Source organism: Catharus ustulatus, chromosome 6 (assembly GCF_009819885.2).
Source record: "Catharus ustulatus isolate bCatUst1 chromosome 6, bCatUst1.pri.v2, whole genome shotgun sequence".
NCBI classification, from domain to species: Eukaryota; Metazoa; Chordata; class Aves; order Passeriformes; family Turdidae; genus Catharus; species Catharus ustulatus.
This window is the reverse complement of record NC_046226.1, coordinates 60,175,432-60,198,069: the sequence shown is the minus strand read 5'-3', so window position 1 is coordinate 60,198,069 and position 22,638 is coordinate 60,175,432. Positions and strand designations below refer to the sequence as shown.

Here is a 22,638-nt window from a genome sequence, read left to right as displayed (position 1 = left end):
GCCCTTATTTATTTATTGACTTATTTACAGCCCAGCAGTGTGAATTGTGACGTGTGTGGGATCCTGCTGACACTCAGCACTGAAGATCAGTGGGTCTTGCTGCACTCTACATTGCCCCTACATCCTATTGATTCACCTGACATTTTGAGCTGAGTGAGATTGTGTTTACAAGGTATCTTTGTGGGGAGAAAGCTTCTTTTCTTTTTTTTCTGATTGAGAGCTTAGAGTGGCTTATAATGTAGAGGTAGGAAACGAGATTTTAAGACAAAGGTCACAAAGGACAGGCAACACACTAATATTTTGATTTTTCAGCAATGTCAATCTACCTAGTTTGTTTTACTTCCAAGTATTTTGAATTATTTCAGTTAAATTTGGTGAGTTTTGAATCGTGCTGCACAAGGATATTAATTGTATATATAGATATAAGACTTCTCTGTCTGCTTTGTCTTTGTTGGTTGAATACCCAAATAAAAAACACCTTCTGAACTTGGGCTGTCTGGGCTTTTAAGGGTCTGAACTACAGAATCAGTACTTTTGTTGCAAGTTTGCTTTCTGCAGTTACCCAAGTATCCATAAAAAGCTGAAGTTACAAAATGCTGATATTATGCATTTGGTCTTTCCTTACTGAAAAAAAAAGCCAGGAAAGTATTTAAGAATATGAACCACATTTACAGGTCTTTAAACCTTGCTATATTTTCTGTGGCTGATATTTATTATAGAGGCTTTTCATGTTGACTTAGAAATATTATTATTATTGTCACAGTGTCAGAATACCCTCATGTAACTCAAATATGATTTGTATCAGCTCATGGTTTTAACAGCCGAGGCAATGCTGCTTGTGTTGAGTTTGAAGCACAGCATTGTTCAAATGCTATTGGTCAGCATAATACAGGGGAGATAAAATAAGCAAAGCCAAATAATTGCAGGAATGCTCTTTTAGGCTACTGGATGATGGAAATATCTGCTGAGTGTGAACTTTAGGTGCACTATTTGCATGGATTCAGCTGGTGGCTGGAAATGGGCCATGAGAAAAGGTCTGAAAGCTGTGAAGTTACTGTGGCTTGGTGACGTAATATTGGGGATAAATGGCGTTTTCTTTTACATTCAAGTCAGTGAGCTCATGGTGGAAAATAAGCAGGTTGCAATAGTTTGCCTACTGTCTCTTCCCACTTATAAAAATGTGAGTTAAATCAGTATTTTACTTCAACTGGAAAAGTGAAAAAAGTACCCATTTGGTACTGACATGATTAATCCCAGCAATAATAGTAAATAGGATTTTGCGTTAAAATTTCTGAAAGTTGAGGGAAAGGTCTCATCCAGATGTAGTGATGTTAAAAATGAAACCTAGTCATTGGTATTATTCTTAAAAATGTTGTTCATTGTAGATTATAGTAAATCACTAATTATTTGCCAAGCCATCACATAAAAATCTTCTGCTCTATTCTTGTACCATCAGTAAGGTTGGAATAGAAGGAAGATCATAAACTTGATATTTTTCACCTTTTCTTTATCTCCTGATTTGCTTTAAAAACTTTGTGCAAAGCATTTATTTTCTCTGGGTATCACCCATTTTTGACAGCAGAAATCCACATGCTCTTCATCATGAGCACATCCATGGAATGTGTCAGAGGATAAACCCTCATGTTGTGATGGCACCTTGAATTTCCTGCAAAAATACACGTGTGAGTGCATTGGGAAACTGAGAAACTGCCCAGAGGTACAGGAGTGAAGTAAAATGACAACACTGGAAAGCTGTCAGTGCTGTGTTTGCTGTCTGAAGACCTGGAGAGTGAGCATGGATGCAGAACAGCTCTGGTGCTGCTCAAACTGTGTCCCATGCAGGGAAGTTTATTTGATGGGTAGAGGAAAAAAAAAAAACTTAGGAAATACCAATCTGTGTCTTTGTCCTCACGAGAAATGGATGGCTGGAGGTGAGGAGGGAGGCATCAGCCAGTGGAGCAGAGTTTGGTGAAAAGTTGCCAGATCTCAGAGCAAGAAGCCAGCTCCCAGCATTGCAGTGTCCAGCTCTGCAGGAGGAAAGGCTCACTTTTGGTTTTTTCCACACACAGGTCTCAAATTCTGCTGCAATTCAGAGCCCTGGAAGTGTATTTTGGTCCAAGTTTAGGGCCAGGGAAGTTGTGAAGGCTTCCCCTCATCTATCTATTCTGCTTCCTACACTTTTCTAGCTTTTTTTTCCCTGCTGTTGGTGTTCATTTTTTATTTCTAATCTATTTTCTACTCTCCCATGGTTAGGTTCCTGCATCTGACTTTGTACAATTCTCTGCACTTGTGCTTCTCAATTTCATTGTTCCACCTCTCACGTCTTAAATTTGCATTCCTTTTATTTACTTCATTATTCATTTTTCATTCATTTATTCAGTTTGCAGCTGGTTTTGCTGCTGCTCTCTGCCTTTCACACTGCAAAGGAATTTTGGAGTGCAATGTTAAATATTGTCTCACTCCATCATTCTGACTCTCTCATCTCCTGCAGTCTTTGCCTTGTTACTGCTCATGTGAGCAGTTCATTTTCTCACCCTTTTTCCTTTAAGCCCATATATCAGCAGAAGGCTCCTTGGCACTTAAGTGAATTCATTTTTATTTCCAGGACTGTGGGACTTCTGTGACTCCTTATTTCTGCTCAATTCTCCTTCCAATTCCATCATATTTCCCTAACATCTTTTTCTTTAAACTTTTTTTAAATTTTATTTTTCTTGTTGTGTTCAAGAAACAAGAATGGGGATCCTTTTGCTTAGCTCTAACAGCTCTCACATTATGAGAAATCAGAGCAAGAAAACTCAGTAAATATAGAAGAGAATACAGAAAAATTTACTTCTTCAGTGCTGTCAGCAAGGAAAAAATTTGCTTTTAAAAGATGACCACTGAAGTCTTGCTTTGCAGGTTTCCTTCTCAAAAATATTTGATGCAGAAACTTAAAATGAAACTTCCTGAAGTGAGATATTTGGTGAAGAAAAACTGTTGTAAGCCTGTTTGTTTTGGGGGGCTGCTTTATGCCCAATTTCTGTCAGTCACTGGCTTGCTTTTAACAATTTAAAGATGTATTTTGATGTAGTGAGAAGTCACAGCATGCAAAATCCTCAAGAGTGGGGACTGGTGAACTTGATGAAAAATCAGGAATTATACTTTGAGGCTGTCTCGATGGTGGTTTTGATAGCACAGCGTTAGAAATGTTTCTAAAATCATGGGAATTGTGTAGAATAGATTCAGGGGTGGAAAGAAAGATTGGGTCTGGCAGGCCTGGGAAAGGGAACCAGGCCTGGGAACAAATGTTGAGCTTTGTCTTTATTAGATCGTGTGAAACTGCACCTGAGTAATCTTCATGTGATAAATAATAGGATTGTTAAATGTGGTAATTGCTTGGTAAATTGAATATATTATTGTTTGATCATAATAAGAATCATGAGAAGTGATGTAATGGTAACAAGAATCATGAGAAAGGATGTTTGGGGATGAAAATCACAAGAATCCATGCTTGGATAAGATCAGTGTATACAACAGAGCAATATGGGTTTAATGATTATTACACAGTTACACAAGGAAAAGGGAATAAAAACCTGTCCCTGTGGAATCCATTGTGAGTCAGATTTGGGTTTGTACCCCTGATTCCCAGAGCTGTGCAATAAAAACCCCTGCACACAATCATCCTGTGATTGTGTTTCTAGCTAACAGTTTGATGCATTTTATTTTGTTTTCCCCCTGGAAGGACGCACCAACCACTGGTCTGCCATCATTGGCAGCTCCCACTCCAAGAACTACATCCTGTGGGAGTATGGGGGATATGCCAGCGAAGGTGTCAAGCAAGTTGCAGAGTTGGGCTCCCCAGTGAAGATGGAAGAAGAAATTCGACAGCAGGTGGGTGCATTTTATGTATTAAAATACACACTTAAAAAAAAAAAACACATTGATCCTTCCTTGGCCTGTGAACAATTTGTCATTGTTGATGTCTGTGAGTGTAATGTTGCTGAATAATTCTCAGTTCAGTGCAGAAGAAGTTCTGTGTCCATTCTTAACCTGGCAAGGTTTTTGTCTAGGAAAGGACAAAAAAGTTGCAGCATTCTGGACTTAGAAAATCTGTGTGCAACACAGAGCATGAATCAGAGGCAGCAAAGTGAAACTCAGTTTTCAGGCTGAATTGTGAAGACACCTTTTAAAAAGCAAACTTTGAAGACAGCAAGCCTTAAGATATTGAATGATTACCACTATTACCATTATTATATATTATTATTATTTAGAGTCACTTTGCAGAATTTGGCTCCTTGATGAATCACCTCATTTTGTGTTGTACAAGTATCTAAAGTGCTGTGCTTCCCTGTTCATCATTATTTATGCAGCACAAGCACTCTTTCCTTAATCATCCCTTTTACGAAGCAAAGAGTCTATTCCCTAATGTTGAACACTGCATGAAACCCTTTGCACTTTTTTTCACATTTTTTTTGGGTGGATCTTTCCTATATTTGACATTTCTGAAGTCAGCAAAACTAAAAGCAGAGTTCAGGCTGGTATTGTTGATTAATCATTCTCCCTTTTGGTAACTGCTGCATGTTAGAGCCACAGCATTTCAAGACCTCCAGGGTGGGTTGTATACAGGGTTACACTGAGAGATACAAAAAAAAAAATTCAATTATATTTGTACAAACAGTATAAAACAACCTCAAAGATTGCTTTGAGAAAACTTGTATAGCAAGAGGCTTTGTGTGCTAAATTTAATTTGCTTTTCTGTGATGTTTATGTGTATATAATCATGGTACAAGAACAGCTGGTGCATTTGACAAGAAACTCCTAAAGCCAAGAAAAATAAAATAAAACCAGCTTATAACTTAATATATGGGAGGGATAGAGAAGGAATATGAAGGGGGAAAAACAATTTCAAAGTGGGATGAAATGTGATCATGGATACATTATCTCTTAAAGCCATAATAAACCTTGGTTTACCTGGAAATAGAAAGTAGGCCTTGATCCTATGCAGAAAAGTGGCTGGATTTTATGCCAGCAATAAAACATAAACCCAGATGGATTAAAATTGCAGAGTGTTGTATGTACCACATGTAACTTTACCATTTTTGCTGCTAACTTGGGAAATCAATATTTTCTTCTAGTAGGCCCATGTGGAATGAAGAAAATCAGCAGTTTTGTATTGAAAAAGATAATTTTTGTTGCAGTGTTGATGGATATTTTATAAATAGGGGTTGGGCACCTCTGAATTGGGACTGTACAAAGATAGTTCTCCTGAAGCAGCAGGACAAGAGGAAGGTGTTGGGTGAGGAGCAAACAGAGAAAATCCCATTGAGTTCTGGGAGAAGGACAGAGAATTTGAAGGGAATATGGAAAAAAAACAAAAATAATGCCTCTGCTTTCCAAATCTAGCTGCTTTGTCATTATGTGCCATATATTGGCAAAAAGGGGATGCATTTATAACCAGAGCAGGCTGTGACTTTTTAGAGTTCATAAATAGGTAAATGGCTACAATTTCTGGGGCTGCAGAGATTGAACATGAAATCAGTGAAGAGTTAATTCCAGCATTGGGATGTCTGGATGGGTCAACCCTGCAGGAATTTCCCTGGCTCTCTTGGGCAGTTTATCCAAGAAATCACCTTGGTATTCTGCCTGGATCTCACCTGGAACAGTGCAGCATGTCATCAAATGCCACAACGTTTCTGTTTATTTGAGTTTATTTGATTTTTTTTTTCTTTTAAAAATATACTTAAGGTGTACTGTACTGTATTTTTGGGAGATTTTGAGGTAAAATTCTGCAGCCAAGACAGCAGAGTAACACCAGGAGCTAATTTGCTGACATTTAGCTCAGGCTGGTATTTTTTTTTTTAATTATTTTTTTATTTGCACTTTGTCCCTTGCAATATCCTATACCTGCCTTGAAATTTGATAATGCTGTTTCCTTGCCCACGAGTTGCAATCCACCTCAGGATCTATTTGCTGCTTTCCCATTGCTTATTTTGCCTTTCTTTCCCCTCTCTGCTGTCCTACCAGCCTTGTGCTGTGGGTGGATGTGAGGATGCAATTCAGTAAAATCACTCCATAAGCAGCTTTGATGATTTTGAGAACACAAGAAATGCGAATTTTGTTTAATTCTGGTGCCTGGTCTCAGAGCTCACTGTCGTTAATGCTCTTCTTCCAGATCCACACCTGGATTTGGGAATCTGCTGAGTTTTGTAGGCAGTTTCTTAGGTGAGCACACAGACACGTATTTATATAAACAGCATCTGCCACTGACAGATTTTATATGACACTGAGGTTTTATTAAAGCGAAAAAAAATCTAATTGTTTTTACATTTTATTACCAAAAATTTATGCCGTATAAAAAGAACCAACAGAAAAAAGTTCTTTCAAGGAGCTTTGCTAAGAAGTGTCTTAATAATTAAGTAAAAGGACTTCAAGCATGAATATTTTGCTGCATCATCATCATCTTTGCTGCTCTGGTTGGTGCTGCCCCTGTGGAGAGCCCACGTGGGGTTTTTGCACGGATGATCCTGTAAACTTGCTCTGTAGTTTGTTTGTATGGGAGAAAGAACTTAAAGGAACTAATCAGCCTTTTTGTTAAACTGTTCCTGGCAGCCTCGAAGGAAGGCCAGGGCACATAAGAGTTTCACTAAAACAATCTGTCAAGTGCTTGGAATCTACAATGGGATAATTCATGCGTTCCTCAGGGGTTATAAATGAGCAAACAAAGGCTGGGAGAGGAATTAGGGAGGGGGAGAATGTGCACTGACCTCACATATCTCAGATAGATTTACTCTTCCACTTTGTTTGGAGAAATTCTGATTTCCCCCAAACCCATTATTTCATCAACTGGCTCATCAGAAACAAATGCAGAATTTGAAAGGGAAATTCTGCATTCAGATTGGGATTGCTGGGTTTAAACAAATGAACAAACAAACAAGATGGTTAAAACATGAATCAGAAGGAGTGAAGAGTAATTCTAAATCTCATACCCTAGGCTGATGAGAAAAGACTAAAATAGAAACATTGTTTTAAATATCTCTCACCCTAAGAGAAATAATTTGGCTTTGCCTAATTATTTCTGAATAAATATTCAGTCATTTTGCCACCAATTCTTTTTTGAAACCATAAGTAATATTCTGTAGCTTGCATCTTTCTGCAGAAATGCAGTGTGTGTACTCTGCATGCTCCCCATGGACCCACAGGTGACATCCTTACAGGTTTAATTTAATGCTCTCTGAAATGTCAGTCACTGGGGTGACTTTTTAGATTGTCTTCAGCATCCTCAGCTGAAAGCTGAGTTCTGGTTTCCAGGAAGATGCTTGTAAAGTTTTAGACACAGGATAGTTAAAATTGTGTGTGTGAATCGAAACAGCAAAATATTTCTATAGAAAAAAATATTAAAATATGCAATTTTTATGGCTCCATGTAAATATTTATCATTACAAAATAGCCCTGATTTGGATTTTTATTCAATTTAACAAGAGAAAAGAGAGTAAAAAAATTAAAAAATTCATTGTTGGATTCATCACGATTGATAGTTTTTTTTGGAAAGCGCTTTCAGTTGAATAATTATCATTTTATGATCTGCTTTGTAAGGCATTGCTGTATTCTTCCACAGAAGGATGGGGTCATTAGATTTTCCTGGATGAAGCTGGTAAATCACCTGAATTACAAAAAGGAACCTGCAGGGTATTGATCACTTTTTTATTAAAGCACTGGGCCAATTATTGTGTTTACTGGAACAAGCTCCAAAGTTTGCTTTTTGAATCAGCAGTTATTGTGTGCTCAGGGAGGTTAAAATCAGCCAGCCTGGGAGGCTCAGCTCAGCTGATTTGTGCCTGACAGAGCAGCTGAAACTTCTCCCTGAACACTTCACCTCAGAGACCAGGACACCCCTGACAAGAGCTGGGAATCGGGGGAATTGCAGTGGGAAAACTGATTTTTGTTGAAACAGCTCAGTCTGTGTTTGTTTAAAGGAGCTAAAAAATTAGTGACAACTTGGTGGCTTGGCCTTCATTGCAGGGGGAGACTGAAACACATGAAGGGACTTGGATGAACTAATATTGATATTCCTGCTGCTGTTTCCCATGGGAACCAGAAGGAATTGGTTTGGTTTTGCCTGACAAACTTTCAGTGAATGGCACCAAGATCCTTTTTCTCCTCAGGGAGTGCATTTTTGTTCCCATCCAGATTTTGTTCCCATTTCAGATTTGCTGTTGAAAAGACAGGAAAATTACTGTGGCCATAAAAGCTGATGTGAAAAGCATGGCTGCTGCTCTCCCAAACAGCCCAAAACCCCTCCAGGTTTCTGTGTAAACCCAGAAATTTTCAGTGTTTTTGCACTTGGTGTGGCTGTGAAGTAGCAGAGTTCTGTCCCAGCATGTTCTCCACTTTAGTTACAGCCTGGCAGCATGGTTTTAATGGGGTGTTTATTCTAATTCTGGACAGATCAAGCTGCTCAGTCATAAATTGGCTTCTAGACTTCTGTTTGCTCAGTCAGACTCCTCTGCTCTCTGTGCACACACCTCTGCTGTGAATTGTGGTGCTTTTTCATGCCTTTTGAAAAGGCTAGATGGTAAATTTATCATATGTTCCTTTTGGAAGATATACCTTATATAATGATTCAAAATCTCTGGCATTTGGGTAATTAGAAATGTTGAAACCCTTGTATACTGTGCTAAATTTCATAAAGTATTTCTGCCAGAAAGAAATAGATGTCTTCTTGTGTCATGAAGGGAAGCTTTATGTGCCAATAAATAAGTTATACAACACGGCTCAGAACACCTCTTCTAGGGGGGCTTCCCTCTTTTAATAAACTTCAGTTGGAAACTGTAATTAGAATTATTCAGTTGGTGTTGCTTTCTTTAAAAAAAAACCAACAAAAATATTCACCCCAACTCCATTCTTTTTTAGTATCTCATGATAAAAAACCGATGTGCTTCTCTAATAGAAAATGAGCTGGTGCTTCATTCTGTGCCACAAAACCCCTTTTGGTGGTCTAAAAGCCATTGAAAACAATGACTCTCTCACAAAATTGAGTTCTGACAAACCATTTGGAAGTGGTGTGTTATTTTCTGGACTGAAACACGAAGGACTCAACCCACTTTTACTAGTTGCGCCAATAAAAACTGAATAGAAAAATCTGTGTTTGAGTCCTCTGAAAATACCACTGTGCTGGGGATGAACTCTCAGTCCTTGTGCCACAGCTGCTCCAGGTGTGCTTCTTCTGCCTGTAGGGTTGTGAGAGCTGGCAGATGTTGGGCACATTTTGTACAAAATGCCTTTCCTATTGTTGTGGTCATCTCCCTGGTTTGGAACACCAGGCAAAATAGAATTTCAAATTTTATTTAGCCTTTGGTCAAAAATACTGGCTTAGTTAATAATGCCTTTTTTTTTTTTACTTCATTTCTTCCTGACTTCCCTCATCCCTTGTCATCTGCAGGGCTTCTTTCTGATAATAAACAGGAAGAAATAATATTTGGAAAACAACTTTTTTTTCTTTTTTTTTTGCTTTAATTTTCTGTGCTCTTAGCAGCCAGTGTTATTTGATTAATCAATAAGGCACCTTGATTTTTAAAACCCCTCCTTGTGAGCTCTCATCTTGCTTAATGAATTCCAGAGGTTTCACACCTCTAACTTTTATGGGAGTCTTTGAGGTTTTGCCCTCTGAATAATTACCCAGTAATTGATATGAAGTCATTTGCATAACCAAACAATGAGTTATGGTGTTAAGTTAGCTCAACATTTAATTTCTCCCTCATTTGCCTCAATTTGCCTTGCTGCTTCTTCTTCTAATCATCATAGACCCTCCGTTTCTGATAAAACAGGGAGAAACACTCCTTTTCAATAAAATCCAGTGATCGGTTTGTCTTTGAATAAAATATCTTCAAACATTTTTTTTTAGCAGGCAGATCCTTCAAGAATAAAAGAGTAGGCTTTACTCAAAGACCCATCTTAGTGAATTCTGATACTGAATTTTGTGGGCCTATCAAAATTCCTATTTTTTTTTTTTCATTTCTGTAATAACTAAGATTTTCTCTGGCTGATGAAGATTTTCTCTGGCTCTCTGATACCTGTGTGGATTGCAGCAAAGCAATGCTGGAGGAGGAAACACTTGCTTCTGGTAAATCCATTCCTTTGGGTGGAATGCAGTAATTTTAACACACAGACACAAAAGTCCCAAGGAAATTCACCTGTTTGGGACAATATGGATTGCTAGAAATTATTTGCTGATTTTAGTATTTTAAAATATCTTGCCTCTTCATTTACTGCAGTTAGATCTTGTCATGCTCTTCTGCTGCTACATTATTACCATCTTGTAGCAGATTGATCCAGTGGAAAGATGGGATGAAATGGTTTTCAAATCATTTTCCTTCAGTCTATCACTGCAGCATTTTTAAATCAGGAGAATTTCAGGGGATTCTTCTTGTGCTGCTGGTACAGAGGGACAAACACCAGCAGACAGAGTTCAGCACTCCAACACCAAACTTTGGTTAGAGAAATTAATTGTAACTAATAAATTAGTGATAACTGCAGCTATTCTGGTTTGGAGTGACAGCTCCAAATCCTGACATGGCAGAGCAGCTGTATTTGAGTGACTTTGGCACTCAGGGCACTTGTGGAATATTAAATGTTAAATTACACAAACTTCAGAAGAGGCAATACCAATAATGCTGAGTTTTTTGTCAGGCATGCAGAGCAGATGGTTGGACTCCTGCTTTTGTGGGACACACTGCCCTTGATCAAAGCCTGCTTTTAAAGGGTCAGAATGCCACTAAAAGTTAAACTAAATTAGGGACAAGTCGATTTGTCTCCAATTCTTTCCCCTGCAGTGGCTCAAGCAGTACGGTAATTTCACCATTATAAGCCGCACCATTTTGACTAAAATTTTGGTCCAAACCCAAAGTGCGGCTTATAATCAGGTGCGGCTTATATATGGACAAAGAAGGAGAAGTTGCTGTTTTAGTTTGGAGGACAGGTGTCTGCTGAGAAAGGCAGGAACTTCTCTTTGAAATGGAGAATGTAAACCCCTCCCTCCAAATTATTATAATTTTGAAATCAAGGGGCTTTCAGGCAAAGATATGGGAATTAGGAATAACAGTTCTTTTCTAGGGAAATTAAAATAGAAATACAGTACTACAAAGAAACAAACTCCAAACCCTGACAAAGTCAGAGTACAACCTGACACCCCGTCAGGCAGGGTGTTGGTAGCAGTCGCATTCCATGGTGGCTGCATCCTCCTGCAGTGACAGATGTGATTCAGTTGGAGCAGTGCTCCTGTACAAGGTGCAGTTTCCCTCCGGAGGTCCAGTGGTGATGTGGAGAAATCCGGTTTTCCTCTGGAGTCCAGTGGAGAAAGGGGCTTCCTTAGTGTCCCAAAACCTCTGTTTTTATCTTGATAAGAAATGTTGGGCTCTTCCCCCTGGCTGGAGCAACTCCCAATGGGATGCAGTAATTTTATCAGTCCCACAGTGGGACTCAATGGCCATGAGCAGAAAATGACTGGCTGGAGGAAGGATGGGTTGTGAAAAGATAAAGAACAATGCCCTGCCTGGTTTCAATGGATGGCCCATTAGCAGAATATCTCCCACAGAGATAAGGATCACTGCCCCCACCCTCAACAGATGGTGATAGAATAGATACCTTTTATCACACTCTGTATTGTAACGTGCGGCTTATAATCAGGTGCGGCTTATGTATGGACAAAGAACGAAAAGTTGCTGGCACTCGGAAGTGCAGCTTATACTCAGTGCGGCTTATAATAATGAAATTACTGTGATTAAAATGCAGTGCCTGAGTAGCTGGTGGCATTCAGGAAATGCTGCAAAGGCTGAGCAAGGGTCTGCACCCTCATTAGCAGCATTTGTCAGGAGCCACAGGATCTCCATTGTTTTCTCTCTTTTTGCATGGTAAATATTGTTCAAAGGAACAGCATACAGTAACAGCTGAGGCTGGAGAGCCCTACAGCTCATTTGACTTGCAAATGCTCAGTTATTCAGACAAATTTTCAACATAAACAAAAACTAAGGGAATAAACCACAATGCAAAGTTTGTCATGCTGGGATTAACTTTTTATGGGGGGCTTGTTTGCTGAGGAACCACAGTTCAGAGCGCTCCCTCTGTTTCAAAAACTTATTTCCACCTGAATTTCAGCAGAGCACTTAGAAAAATGCCCTGTGCCAACATCATACATATGAACATTTCCTAGCCTGTGTCCTTTTCTAAGACAGCCCTTCTCAGTTAGATATCTAAATCACAGAGACTGATTTGAAATTTATTTGCTACATTTAATGTTCAGAGAATAGATATGTTCAGGCATTATACTACATCTGAATTAATATATAACAGATCAACTGGCTCAAGGCACAGAATAGGGAGGATATTCATAAGTCTTTAAATAAAGTTTTAACTTTGTTTGCCTAGATTGCTTTCTAGCCTGAATCCAAAAGGTCTCTGATGTGTTGTAGTTTCTGCCAGTCAAAACCAGAAGCAGGAATATTTATTTTTAGTAGGGAGGCAGGTTAATGTTGTTGAGTAGTTTTTAACTCAGGAAAGAATGACATGTTTGCAGATTGTGTGTTTCCTTGAAGTTCACCAGTCAAATATGGATAGAAAATAACATAGCATAAATTTAGGGACTGGAATATCTGCTGCAACTTGAAACAGCTTTAAGGGTTAACTCAGGATGGCAATGTCTGTTATTGTAATTAACTGCTGGTTACAGACTCTCCAGATTCCTTTAAAGATGAAGTTTCTGGATTTTCTCCCTCTGTTAAACTCAGATTATTATATTCTTGCTTCAGTCAGTGTTATCTCCAAATAAATGCCCTGACTTAGAGCATGGGGTGTATTCTGCTATTCCAGGAACATTCTGTGGAAAAAAACACCAGAAGTTCCTGGAAAGGAGACAAGATGAGAGGGGGTCCCATGCAAGTTGTTACTTGCACTGACATTCATCAATATTTGATTCCAATATTTCAGATTATATAAAATGTTGGGCTCAAAAGTAGGTATATTCTTAACTAGAAATATTCCACAGGAAATTTGTTTTCAAATAAAAATGTGGGAATTTAAGGGCGATATTAGGCTGTACCACAACAAGGAAGTTGGTGCTTTGCCTGGATGAAAACTGAATACCTCAAATATTTATTTTCTATGTGAGTGAGAAGAGGCCACCACTGTATCTGGAGTTGTCTCAGGGGTGTTTAAACATCTTTAACGTTACCAATCCAGGAAGTCATCAAGTTTGTACCTCTTAACACAATTTCTTCTGTAAAATAGTCCTCAATCTTAGGAAAAAGAAAAAAAAAATTAGCTAAGAGACTGCACAAATTAGTCTGCATACAAAATGGAATGCATCTTAAAATTGCTGCCTGTGCTGTGAGTTGCCAATTCTAATTTAGATGTTGAGGGTGCAATGATTCCCTCCTTTTATAACTGAATTCTTGAATACTTTCAATACTTTTAGTGCATTTAACACTTTAAAAATACCTTTTTTAAGATTAAGTATCAGCATGGAGAACAGATTTATTTTCAGATTTCATTTTTGAATTCTGTTGAAATGTGGACGGAAGAAAGAGTTTATTAAAAATTTTTAAATTATAGACTGAAAGAACGCTTGGGCTACAGAATTATTGGTGTTATTTTAATTCACCAGATCAATTATTTAGTTTCTTACAGTAATTTTTAGAACACGAGTTTTTTTGCTTTTGTTCCTCCAAAACTGTGTGCAGTACATTCTGCCAAAAACTTCATTATGTACTTCATGAAGTTGTGCTTTTAAAATGAAACTTGTGCTTTTAAAATAAAAACCAAAGGAAGAAATAGATCTTTGTCATCATCAGCTAAATCAATGTACACAAAGCAGAATATGTGTATGTAGATAAATATGTAACATACACAAAGACTCACATGTCCATTTAATATACACAACTTTATGTTTAGGCATGAAGAAACTGTTTATAATAATTTTCTTAGCCATGTAAACTACATCAAAAGTCTGTAGCTAGACATACAAATGTAACCAGATCCACCATCTAAAATCTGCTGGTGCATCACTAACTTTTCTACTCTTCAATATCAGTATAAAACCATGAATAAGATGCACACATCTCTCCAGTCTTTAGATTTAGAAAGGCATCCAGGAATTTTAAAAAATTATTTGCCATTGAGGTTTATTGCTGTATCTTCATTTTCTCCTTGGTTTAAAAAAAAATCCATAATGCTGCAAATAAATAAAACCTCCTGGTCATTTAAGCTATATGACAAAACTTTATGCTGAAATACTCAGGAAACAGCTTGTGTTGATTGAAAAGTGAAAAAAACTCTTTTTTTTTAACTTACAGGAATTTGAATCCCACACATAAACCTTCTTAGAATTGTAGTACGGAGGCTTTTTCATTTTGCAAATGGAAATGCAATTTTTCTACATCCCATATAAATTCACTTTAATAATCACTCCCTAAAATTAAGGCTTGCTGTGTTATTAGTGAAATAAAAAGGTTTCATTTGAGTTATATAAGCAAAGAACTATACCCACAGTAGACACCTATTCATAAGATTAAAAAAGCTGTCAGTAAATTATCTGTCAGCTGCCACTTTGGATATTTCCTGTTTCTTTTTCTCTCTCCATGAAATGTTGGGCAGAATTAGTGCCCATCACATTCATGTCCAGGATATTCCTGTTCCTCAGCTCAGTCAGGAGCCTCACAGGTGATTTATTCAGATCATTGGGGATTTTGTAGACAAATTCAGAGAAGGATGGGGAGAAACCCTATAAGGGCATTTAATGAGAGGAAATGGCTTCAAACTGAAAGAAAGGAGGTTTGGATTGGATATTAGGAAAAAAATCTCTGTCCTGAGAGCTCCTGAATAGAGGCATTTTTCCCTGAATTTCTGCACGTGGTATCAGTGCTCTTTAGGCTCAGTTGAGAGGCTCCTCATCACTTTAATCACTTGAAGCAGTTCTTCACATTTTCACAGCAGGCCCTGTGATTTTACTTGGGAAGTTTCTGTAAACTTTTTCCTCGGAGCTGGCACGTGGGTTTGGGATGCACAGATCTTTTGGGCTATGTCACCTGACAGGACAGAGGTCTCAGCCAAAATTACTGAAGAAAAACCTAAAAACCTTCCCAGGTCATCATTTCAGGGTGAAATTCCAGGGGAGACAAGTATTCCTTTCAATATGGGATAGTGTTTTCAGTTAAGCAGGCTCAGAGTTTCATTATTAATCTTTCTTTAGCTGTTCTTTTAACCAAAAACTAGTGTCTGATTATTTCATAGAATTTCAGGAGAAATGCCACTCACAAAATGACACTTACAAAAATCTCAGCTCTTTTGCAACAGTGCTAAGGAAAGTAGGGGAAAAAGTTCATTTTCACTGAACAAAAGGAGGAGAAAGCCTGCAGTGTTCCATGGATACAAGTTGTTTTAAATGCTTCTCTTTCCAAAAGTTAATTATGTGATTGCTGCATTACTTAAGAGCTGAGAAGAACATATCTATAATGAGCAGGATCTGAGCAGATTTTTAATGCATCTCTTCCAGCTCTTCCTGTGGCTAGGAGTGCTTATTGAGATCTTCATTTACAATAGATTACTGACACTTTTTAAAAGTACTTTCCCACTCTCCATAATTGATGGATTAGTATATCCCCTAAGCATATTTTCCTCCTCGTCTTTACTCCATTAAGATTAAACAGAACGGTCATTCGATCATAAAGCAATAAAATATTCACTTTGCCACTTACTGCGGAAAAGCTGTCAAATAGAAAGATTGACTTTGCCTTCAGGTACATTTTTAATGGTCCTTTAAATATAGCCCTGAATCACTGTAACACACACTTCATCAGAACTTTCTTCATCAGGGGAAAGTAGATCTTAATTAGGTATCAGGCCCAGAATTTTTTTGCTTAGCCCATGCTCTTCTCTGTCAGAGATTTTTATCCATGGTTATATGAATTCATGACACAGTTACAATGCAGGTTAAAATTAGGGAGAAAATTTAGGCTTCATTGCTTGCTATAGACTTTTTAATAGGCTTTAATTAAAATGTCAAAGATCACTTTATATATATATATATATAAAACATTTATTATTATTATATCATTATTATATTGTCATTATATTATTTTTATATTATATTGATATATTTCATGTTCAAATAGCAGTGGAGAACATGAGTGTGCAAAGATATGAAATAACCTGATTTTCAGTGTGCAAGCATAAATTGCACTTGAAAAGAAGTATTCAGTCATGGAACAAACCCCAAATTTTATGTTTAGAAATTCAGCTTGCAGGATGGTGTTTCCCTTATTGTAGTTCCTCATTACTTTTCTTCAACACTCTTTTTTCTAAGAGAGAAAAAGAGAATGTTGTAAATGGCAAAAGCAATTTTCAAAGAGTGCCAAAGAAGACAGTGGATGCTTCTGTTTTGTACTTGAGTGCTAACAGGTATAAAATACACCGAGCAGCATAACTGCAAAGTTCTGGTCAGTAAGAGTCATATTTACCACCCACCCAGCTAGAAATAATTTGTAAAAGTATGGTATTAATGACTGAGTGATTATTATCAGGAAAATTGTAGCCTGATTTATTTTATTGATTATCTTTTTATTAATATTGTTGTGGCTCCCAAGTCACCGTGTTCCCAGATATTCAGAAAAATATCAGTATTCACTAGTTTTAATTGTTACTGAGTGGGAAATCTCTCAGTCAGTGCTGGGCCACTTTTCTGTCTGAGATTACTGGAGTAATTAACAATTTAATAACCCTCAGAATTATAATGAAAAGCTTTGGGATATTGTTTATTTTTTTTTTAACATTTGATGTCTTCCAAGGGAAAAGCCCTTTTCCCCAGAAGTCTGGTGTGCTATAAAGGCATCCTATGATTTGATTTTTTTGAGATTGTCTTGGGAATGGTGATTGTGAAATTTGGAGCAAGGAGGGGTGTCAGTAGCCTTGGACTGGTGAAGGACAGACCTTGGCCTGTTTTTTGGTTAAAAGAGTCTCCAAAATGCCTTTTGGAAGCATTCCTGATGGGTAAAGGAGCCCAGGCAGGCTGGATATTGTTCATCTCAAAGGCACAAGAGCAGGCTGTGCTGAAGGATGAGCTGGTGGGGAGCACCAGGTTGGCTGAGCAGAGAACTTTGCCTGGAACACAGGAGAAAAAGCAGAGCTTGAGACTTTTGGAGAAGCTGTGGGAGGACTGCAAGGATGCTGTGAGGTTTTGCAGGGCTGATTGACCTTTACAATAAAAATTCTCTGCCATAAAAGCAACCCTTCCTTCAGTGTTATCCCTGCAGGTCCCCTCCTGAGTGCTCCCAGAGCTGGCTCAGCCTCCAGCAGTGGCACTGAGTGCTCCGAGCTCTCATTTTGACTTGGTGTTTTGACACATCTGTTTTGCCTCCTGTGAAGCACTCAGCCTCAAGCTTCTGGCAAGTGTTATTTCTGCCTTTTATCACTTTTCCTTGGGTGAAAGCACGTCCCTCACTCATTATGTAAAACTGATAATTAGCTGATTACCTGCGCTCCACTTAGTGATGGGAAATGTGTCACTCCTGGCCCTGGTGCAGAATAATCTTCAGGAGAGGGGCAGTTTGCCCTGAAGATGCTCTTCCAGTGTCACCGTCAGTTCCTTGTGTTGATCCCACTGTCTTTCCATGGCATTTTATGGCTCTCCTTTGTGTGGCACTGCACAGCTGCATCCCCCTGAGCTAAGCCCATCACAGTCCCCTGGATCACCTCAGTGGAACTCCGCTGGAGACAAGGGCTGCAATTATACTCACAATAAATAATCAGCATAATCTGAGCCTTTGAATGATCAAGTGAATTTGGTCATTCACTTACCTGTGAATGTTTTTGGCAATGGCACTGCCATTTATTGTGTTTTTGTTGTGCAAACCAGAGGAAATTAGTTCTTCACCTGCTCAGTCCCACCTTTACTTTTCATCTCCTCTCTCCTAATCTTCCCGTATTTGCACTAAAAGCATTCTAGAAAACATGCATGAACTTTTGAAATTGTATTCTAGAGTTCTCTCAAAGAGCATCTATGATTCAAGTCCCATTATTTGCCCAATTCTTCTGTACTTAACTGTAGAACTTTCCAGAGTTTGAAAGGCATATATCCATTTCTTTAAACAGATGTTCAAATGAACTGACAGAATTCAGTTGCAAACCATCCATTCATCCATAATGTTACCTGAGAAAAATTTTCACCCTGTTTGTTTTTTTTTTGTCTGTGGAAGGTATAATCAACTAGCTGGTAAATCCCTTGCCAGTTTTTATTTTGGCCTTGATGTCTTTATAACATCTGTTCCAGAAACAGCAGCTTTTGTTTCCCTTTCAGCTTGTTTTTTGGTAAGTGTATACTGAAAAAAATATTGTTAAATTTACAAGTAAATTATATTAATTCCTATATATTTCTAATAGCTTTTGACTGTGCAGGTGGCAAATAAAAGCTCTAACTTTTCCCATGTGCTGGTGATTTTAAAAAGAAACAAAAATAGCAACACAAACACCAGCCCTCTCAAACAAACACCAGTTAAATTAATGGTTTTTCTTACCTCTGTGCCACAGGTCTGGTTGTTAAAGCAGCAAAAATAACATGTCATTTAAAGTAAATAGTAGAGTTTTGTGATCAAAATCAAAATGGTGCATGGGGGGGCTGAGAGGAGCAATAAACTCCCAATATCTCAATGGTTAAAGCTGAAAATCTTGGGGTAGCCACTTTTCTCCTCTGGATTTTATATATTTTTTGGAAAAAAGAGATTTTTCATCTCCTCCTTCTCTTCCTGTTGGAAGAATAAATTAAAATATATTCATTATGTTGGTGAAGCATATCAAAATGCAGGGGGAGGGGCTGGATTATAACTTCTTATACATTGTATTTAACTAATCTTTAAAACAAGATTTTTTTTCCCACAGAGATATCCAGTAATATTTTCTATTCACACAAAGTTCATCTAATGGTTTCAGAGCATGTTAAAACACTTAAGAAAATAAATGTCCTAATACTCAGACAACTTAGCTATAGAGTTTTTATTGGTGTAGAGTTGTTAAGTGCCTTGCATATGTTATAAATCAGAGAGTAAAATGGAAATTAAATTTTGGACCAATTTAGGGACAAATAAATTGGTAAAGATTTTCCTGGTTGCTCTGCAGAAATAGTTCATTGCCTCCATCAATAAGTATTTTTCACATTGATGTGTCTCCATTGTGTGCTATCTCAGACTGAATTGTGAAAGGGGAGAACTGTGTGCCAGTTTTAATAAAAACTAAGTAAAGGGTCTTTTCTTTGGATAGTGGTTTTGCCTGTACATGACTTTTGGTAGCTTGAGACTAAACTCCAATTAGGAGGTGAAAGAGCAAGTTTAATTTGCATGGGAAGTTGTTGCTTAAGAGAATAATTGAGAGTATTGCCTAGTTAAACAGCATGGGGAATGTGGGATATATTTTCTTATTTCTTTGTGGTGTGAATTCCCTGGGATGCCAGACAGGACAGGGATCTCCTGGCACAGCCTGTGCTTGTGCTTCTAAAACATGGCCAGGTGCTTTTCACCTTCTGGGAAGGAAATGTGCGCTGCTCCTCCTGATGCAGGAGTGCAGAGAGGGATCATGCCAACATTTTCAAGGCAAGAGGCAACCCACTGCATCACCATTTGAGGAGGAAAAAAAAAGAAGGTTCTGTAGGAAATAATTAAAATCCTATTAGAAATTTTGCTCATCTGCAAAAGTGAATGAAAATATTTTGACCTGTCCTTTCCATGATAGCTCACACTTGATGAGGCTGCCTTCATTCCTCTCAGTTTGTGAGGCATGAGGAAATGAGCTGGGCTCCAAGAAGGATAATTCTATTTTCCTCCCAGTGTGTGAGGAGAGGAAGGCTGCCATGTGCTGATGAGATCATCACTTTAATAGCAACCATTTATCTCTGAATGCTCTCTGGAGGTAAACACAGCAATCACTTTTAAAGTTAAAAGCATAATTCAGCCTGGATATTTTCCTAATCCTGCTCTTATTGAGGTGGATTGGTTCACCTGATCTGTTTAAAGGGTGATAAGTGCAGAATATATATTTTTTTTTAAGAATGCCTTTTATATTTGTTCCACCTTGATTTAGGATTCAAGAGCAAATTAAAAAAACAATCAAACCATACAACTCCCCATCTTTTGAACTAAAAAAAGCTAATTGGGCCAAGTGGAAACACACGGGAAAAGAAAAAGCATTCCTCTTTATGCTTCAAAAGTTATTTTGCAAATGACTAAAATTTCACGATTACAAGCCGCACTGAGTACAAGCCGCATTTCCGGGTGCCAGCAACTTTTCGTTCTTTGTCCATACATAAGCCACACCTGATTATAAGCTGCACGTTACAATACAGAGTGTGATAAAAGGTATCTGTTCTATCACCATCTGTTGAGGGTGGGGGCAGTGATCCTTATCTCCACAGGAGATATTCTGCTAATGGGCCATCCATTGAAACCAGGCAGGGCATTGTTCTTTATCTTTTCACAACCCATCCTTCCTCCAGCCAGTCATTTTCTGCTCATGGCCATTGAGTCCCACTGTGGGACTGATAAAATTACTGCATCCCATTGGAAGTTGCTCCAGCCAGGGGGAAGAGCCCAGCATTTCTTACCAAGACAAAAACAGAGGTTTTGGGACAGTAAGGGAGCCCCTTTCTCCACTGGACTCCAGAGGAAAACCAGATTTCTCCACATCACCACTGGACCTCCAGAGGGAAACTGCCCCTTGTACAGGAGCACTGCTCCAACTGAGCCACATCTGTCACTGCAGGAGGATGCAGCCACCATGGAATGGGACTGCTACCAACACCCTGCCTGACGGGGTGTCAGGTTGTACTCTGACTTTGTCAGGGTTTGGAGTTTGTTTCTTTGTAGTACTGTATTTCTATTTTAATTTCCCTAGCAAAGAACTGTTATTCCTAATTCCCATATCTTTGCCTGAAAGCCCCTTGATTTCAAAATTATAATAATTTGGAGGGAGGGGGTTTACATTCTCCATTTCAAAGAGAAACTCCTGCCTTTCTCAGCAGACACCTGTCCTCCAAACTAAAACAGCAACGTTTCGTTCTTTGTCCATATATAAGCCGCACCTGATTATAAGCCGCACTTTGGGTTTGGACCAAAATTTTAGTCAAAATGATGCGGCTTATAATCGTGAAATTACTGTAAATCCTAAGTTCTACTCAGGAACAGCCCAGATCACTGCAATCAGTTTGAATTCTAGAAATAGTGCTGCTTTCTACCCAGAGTAGCTGGTTGCTAAGGAATGGGTACATTGAGCCTTTCCACATGAGAGCAACTACTGCACCTGTGGGATGTTTTTATTAGGAGCTGGCTGGAGATGGAGTTAGCTTAGAGATAAAGTTATTAGAAAAAGGCATTATCCTCAAATCGAGAATAGAGGGTCTTGCAAGGACTTAATCCAGTCTGACATAAGCCCTGATAATAAACTTTTCTGCAGCTTTTTTGGCTGTTGGTGGAAGAGAACCACCAGCTTTTGCATCCACACCTTCCATTTTGTGCTTGAGAGGGTTTAATACTCCAGCTTTTTTGGGGTTTTTAAATTTTTTTTTTTGGGTTTATTTTTTTCCCATTCCTATGAGATTTTTACTTTTCTGTAGAGCAGCAGCAAGAAGCCCATCTTGTTTCTTTATTTTCCAAGTAAGGAATCAAGCTTTTGTTCCCTTTCTTTTTCTTTTTTTCTGGGGTCCTGCCTATACAGACCTAGACCATAAAATGAGAATTGTGATGTGTTGCAGTGAGTTTTGTGGATGTTGGTCCTTGGGTGTTGATTCACACTCACTATTTCATCCAGAGAATTAAATCAGGATCTTCTCGTTACTAAATAAAAGAGTTTCTCCCTTCAGATGTATTTATTAAAAAATAACTCTTTAAGGGACATTTGTCCCATAAAGAAGACACTTTCACAGTCATGTAGGACAATTTCTTGTCCATTAAAACATTCACCTGGTGGCAGTTTGGGTTTTCTTACACACATTTCCCAAAATTTCACCTGTACGTTTTGCAAACAAGATGAAATGTTTATCAGAAAATTTTCAGTGATTTAATCATGTTATTTCCATAATTATTTATCCCCTAATATCCTGTTCTTAATAAACAGCTCCAGAAGTTTGAGATGGTAAAGTTTTCTCCTTGGAAATAAAAATGCTGTTTAAAAATAGAAAAAAAAACCCCAATCTTTTACATAATTGTCTGCTTATCATAGACTTTTCCTTTAAGTTTTCACATTTACTTGACTTGAGATACTGAGTTTGAAAATGGTCAAGATGCAAGTATAGACATGGAAAAAAAAGGGATACTTACCATTGAGGAGAAATGTATTGATTTAATTAAATTCCTGTCGTATGCCCTAGGAAGAAATGTCAAATTAAAGCCAGTTATATTGGCTAGATATTTCAGATGTGACACAAATGAAGGCTTTATTAATTCCTGGGTTCCTAATTGTTTTATTTGCATCACAGCACACCATAGCTCTTGGTTATGGTTCTGCTCTTGGCCCCCTGTAATTCCTCAGGATTTAGAGGAAACCCAAACCTGCCCCATTAAGTGCTTGGTTTCTTTTAGCCATAAATTACCTGCAGGATTTATTTGATGACCTCTACTGTTTCCTGAAGACTCA

At 38.2% G+C, this 22,638-nt stretch overlaps 1 protein-coding gene across 1 annotated transcript in view; it reads left to right on the top strand.

Annotated features, from left to right (window-relative positions):
* The window catches only part of SPON1 (spondin 1), a 170,070-nt gene that overhangs the window by 54,182 nt on the left and 93,250 nt on the right, over positions 1 to 22,638 (top strand). The window contains exon 6 of the mRNA XM_033062126.2: positions 3,722 to 3,870. Coding sequence (XP_032918017.1) covers positions 3,722 to 3,870 — 149 coding nt within the window. The remainder of the gene's footprint in view (positions 1 to 3,721; positions 3,871 to 22,638) is intronic.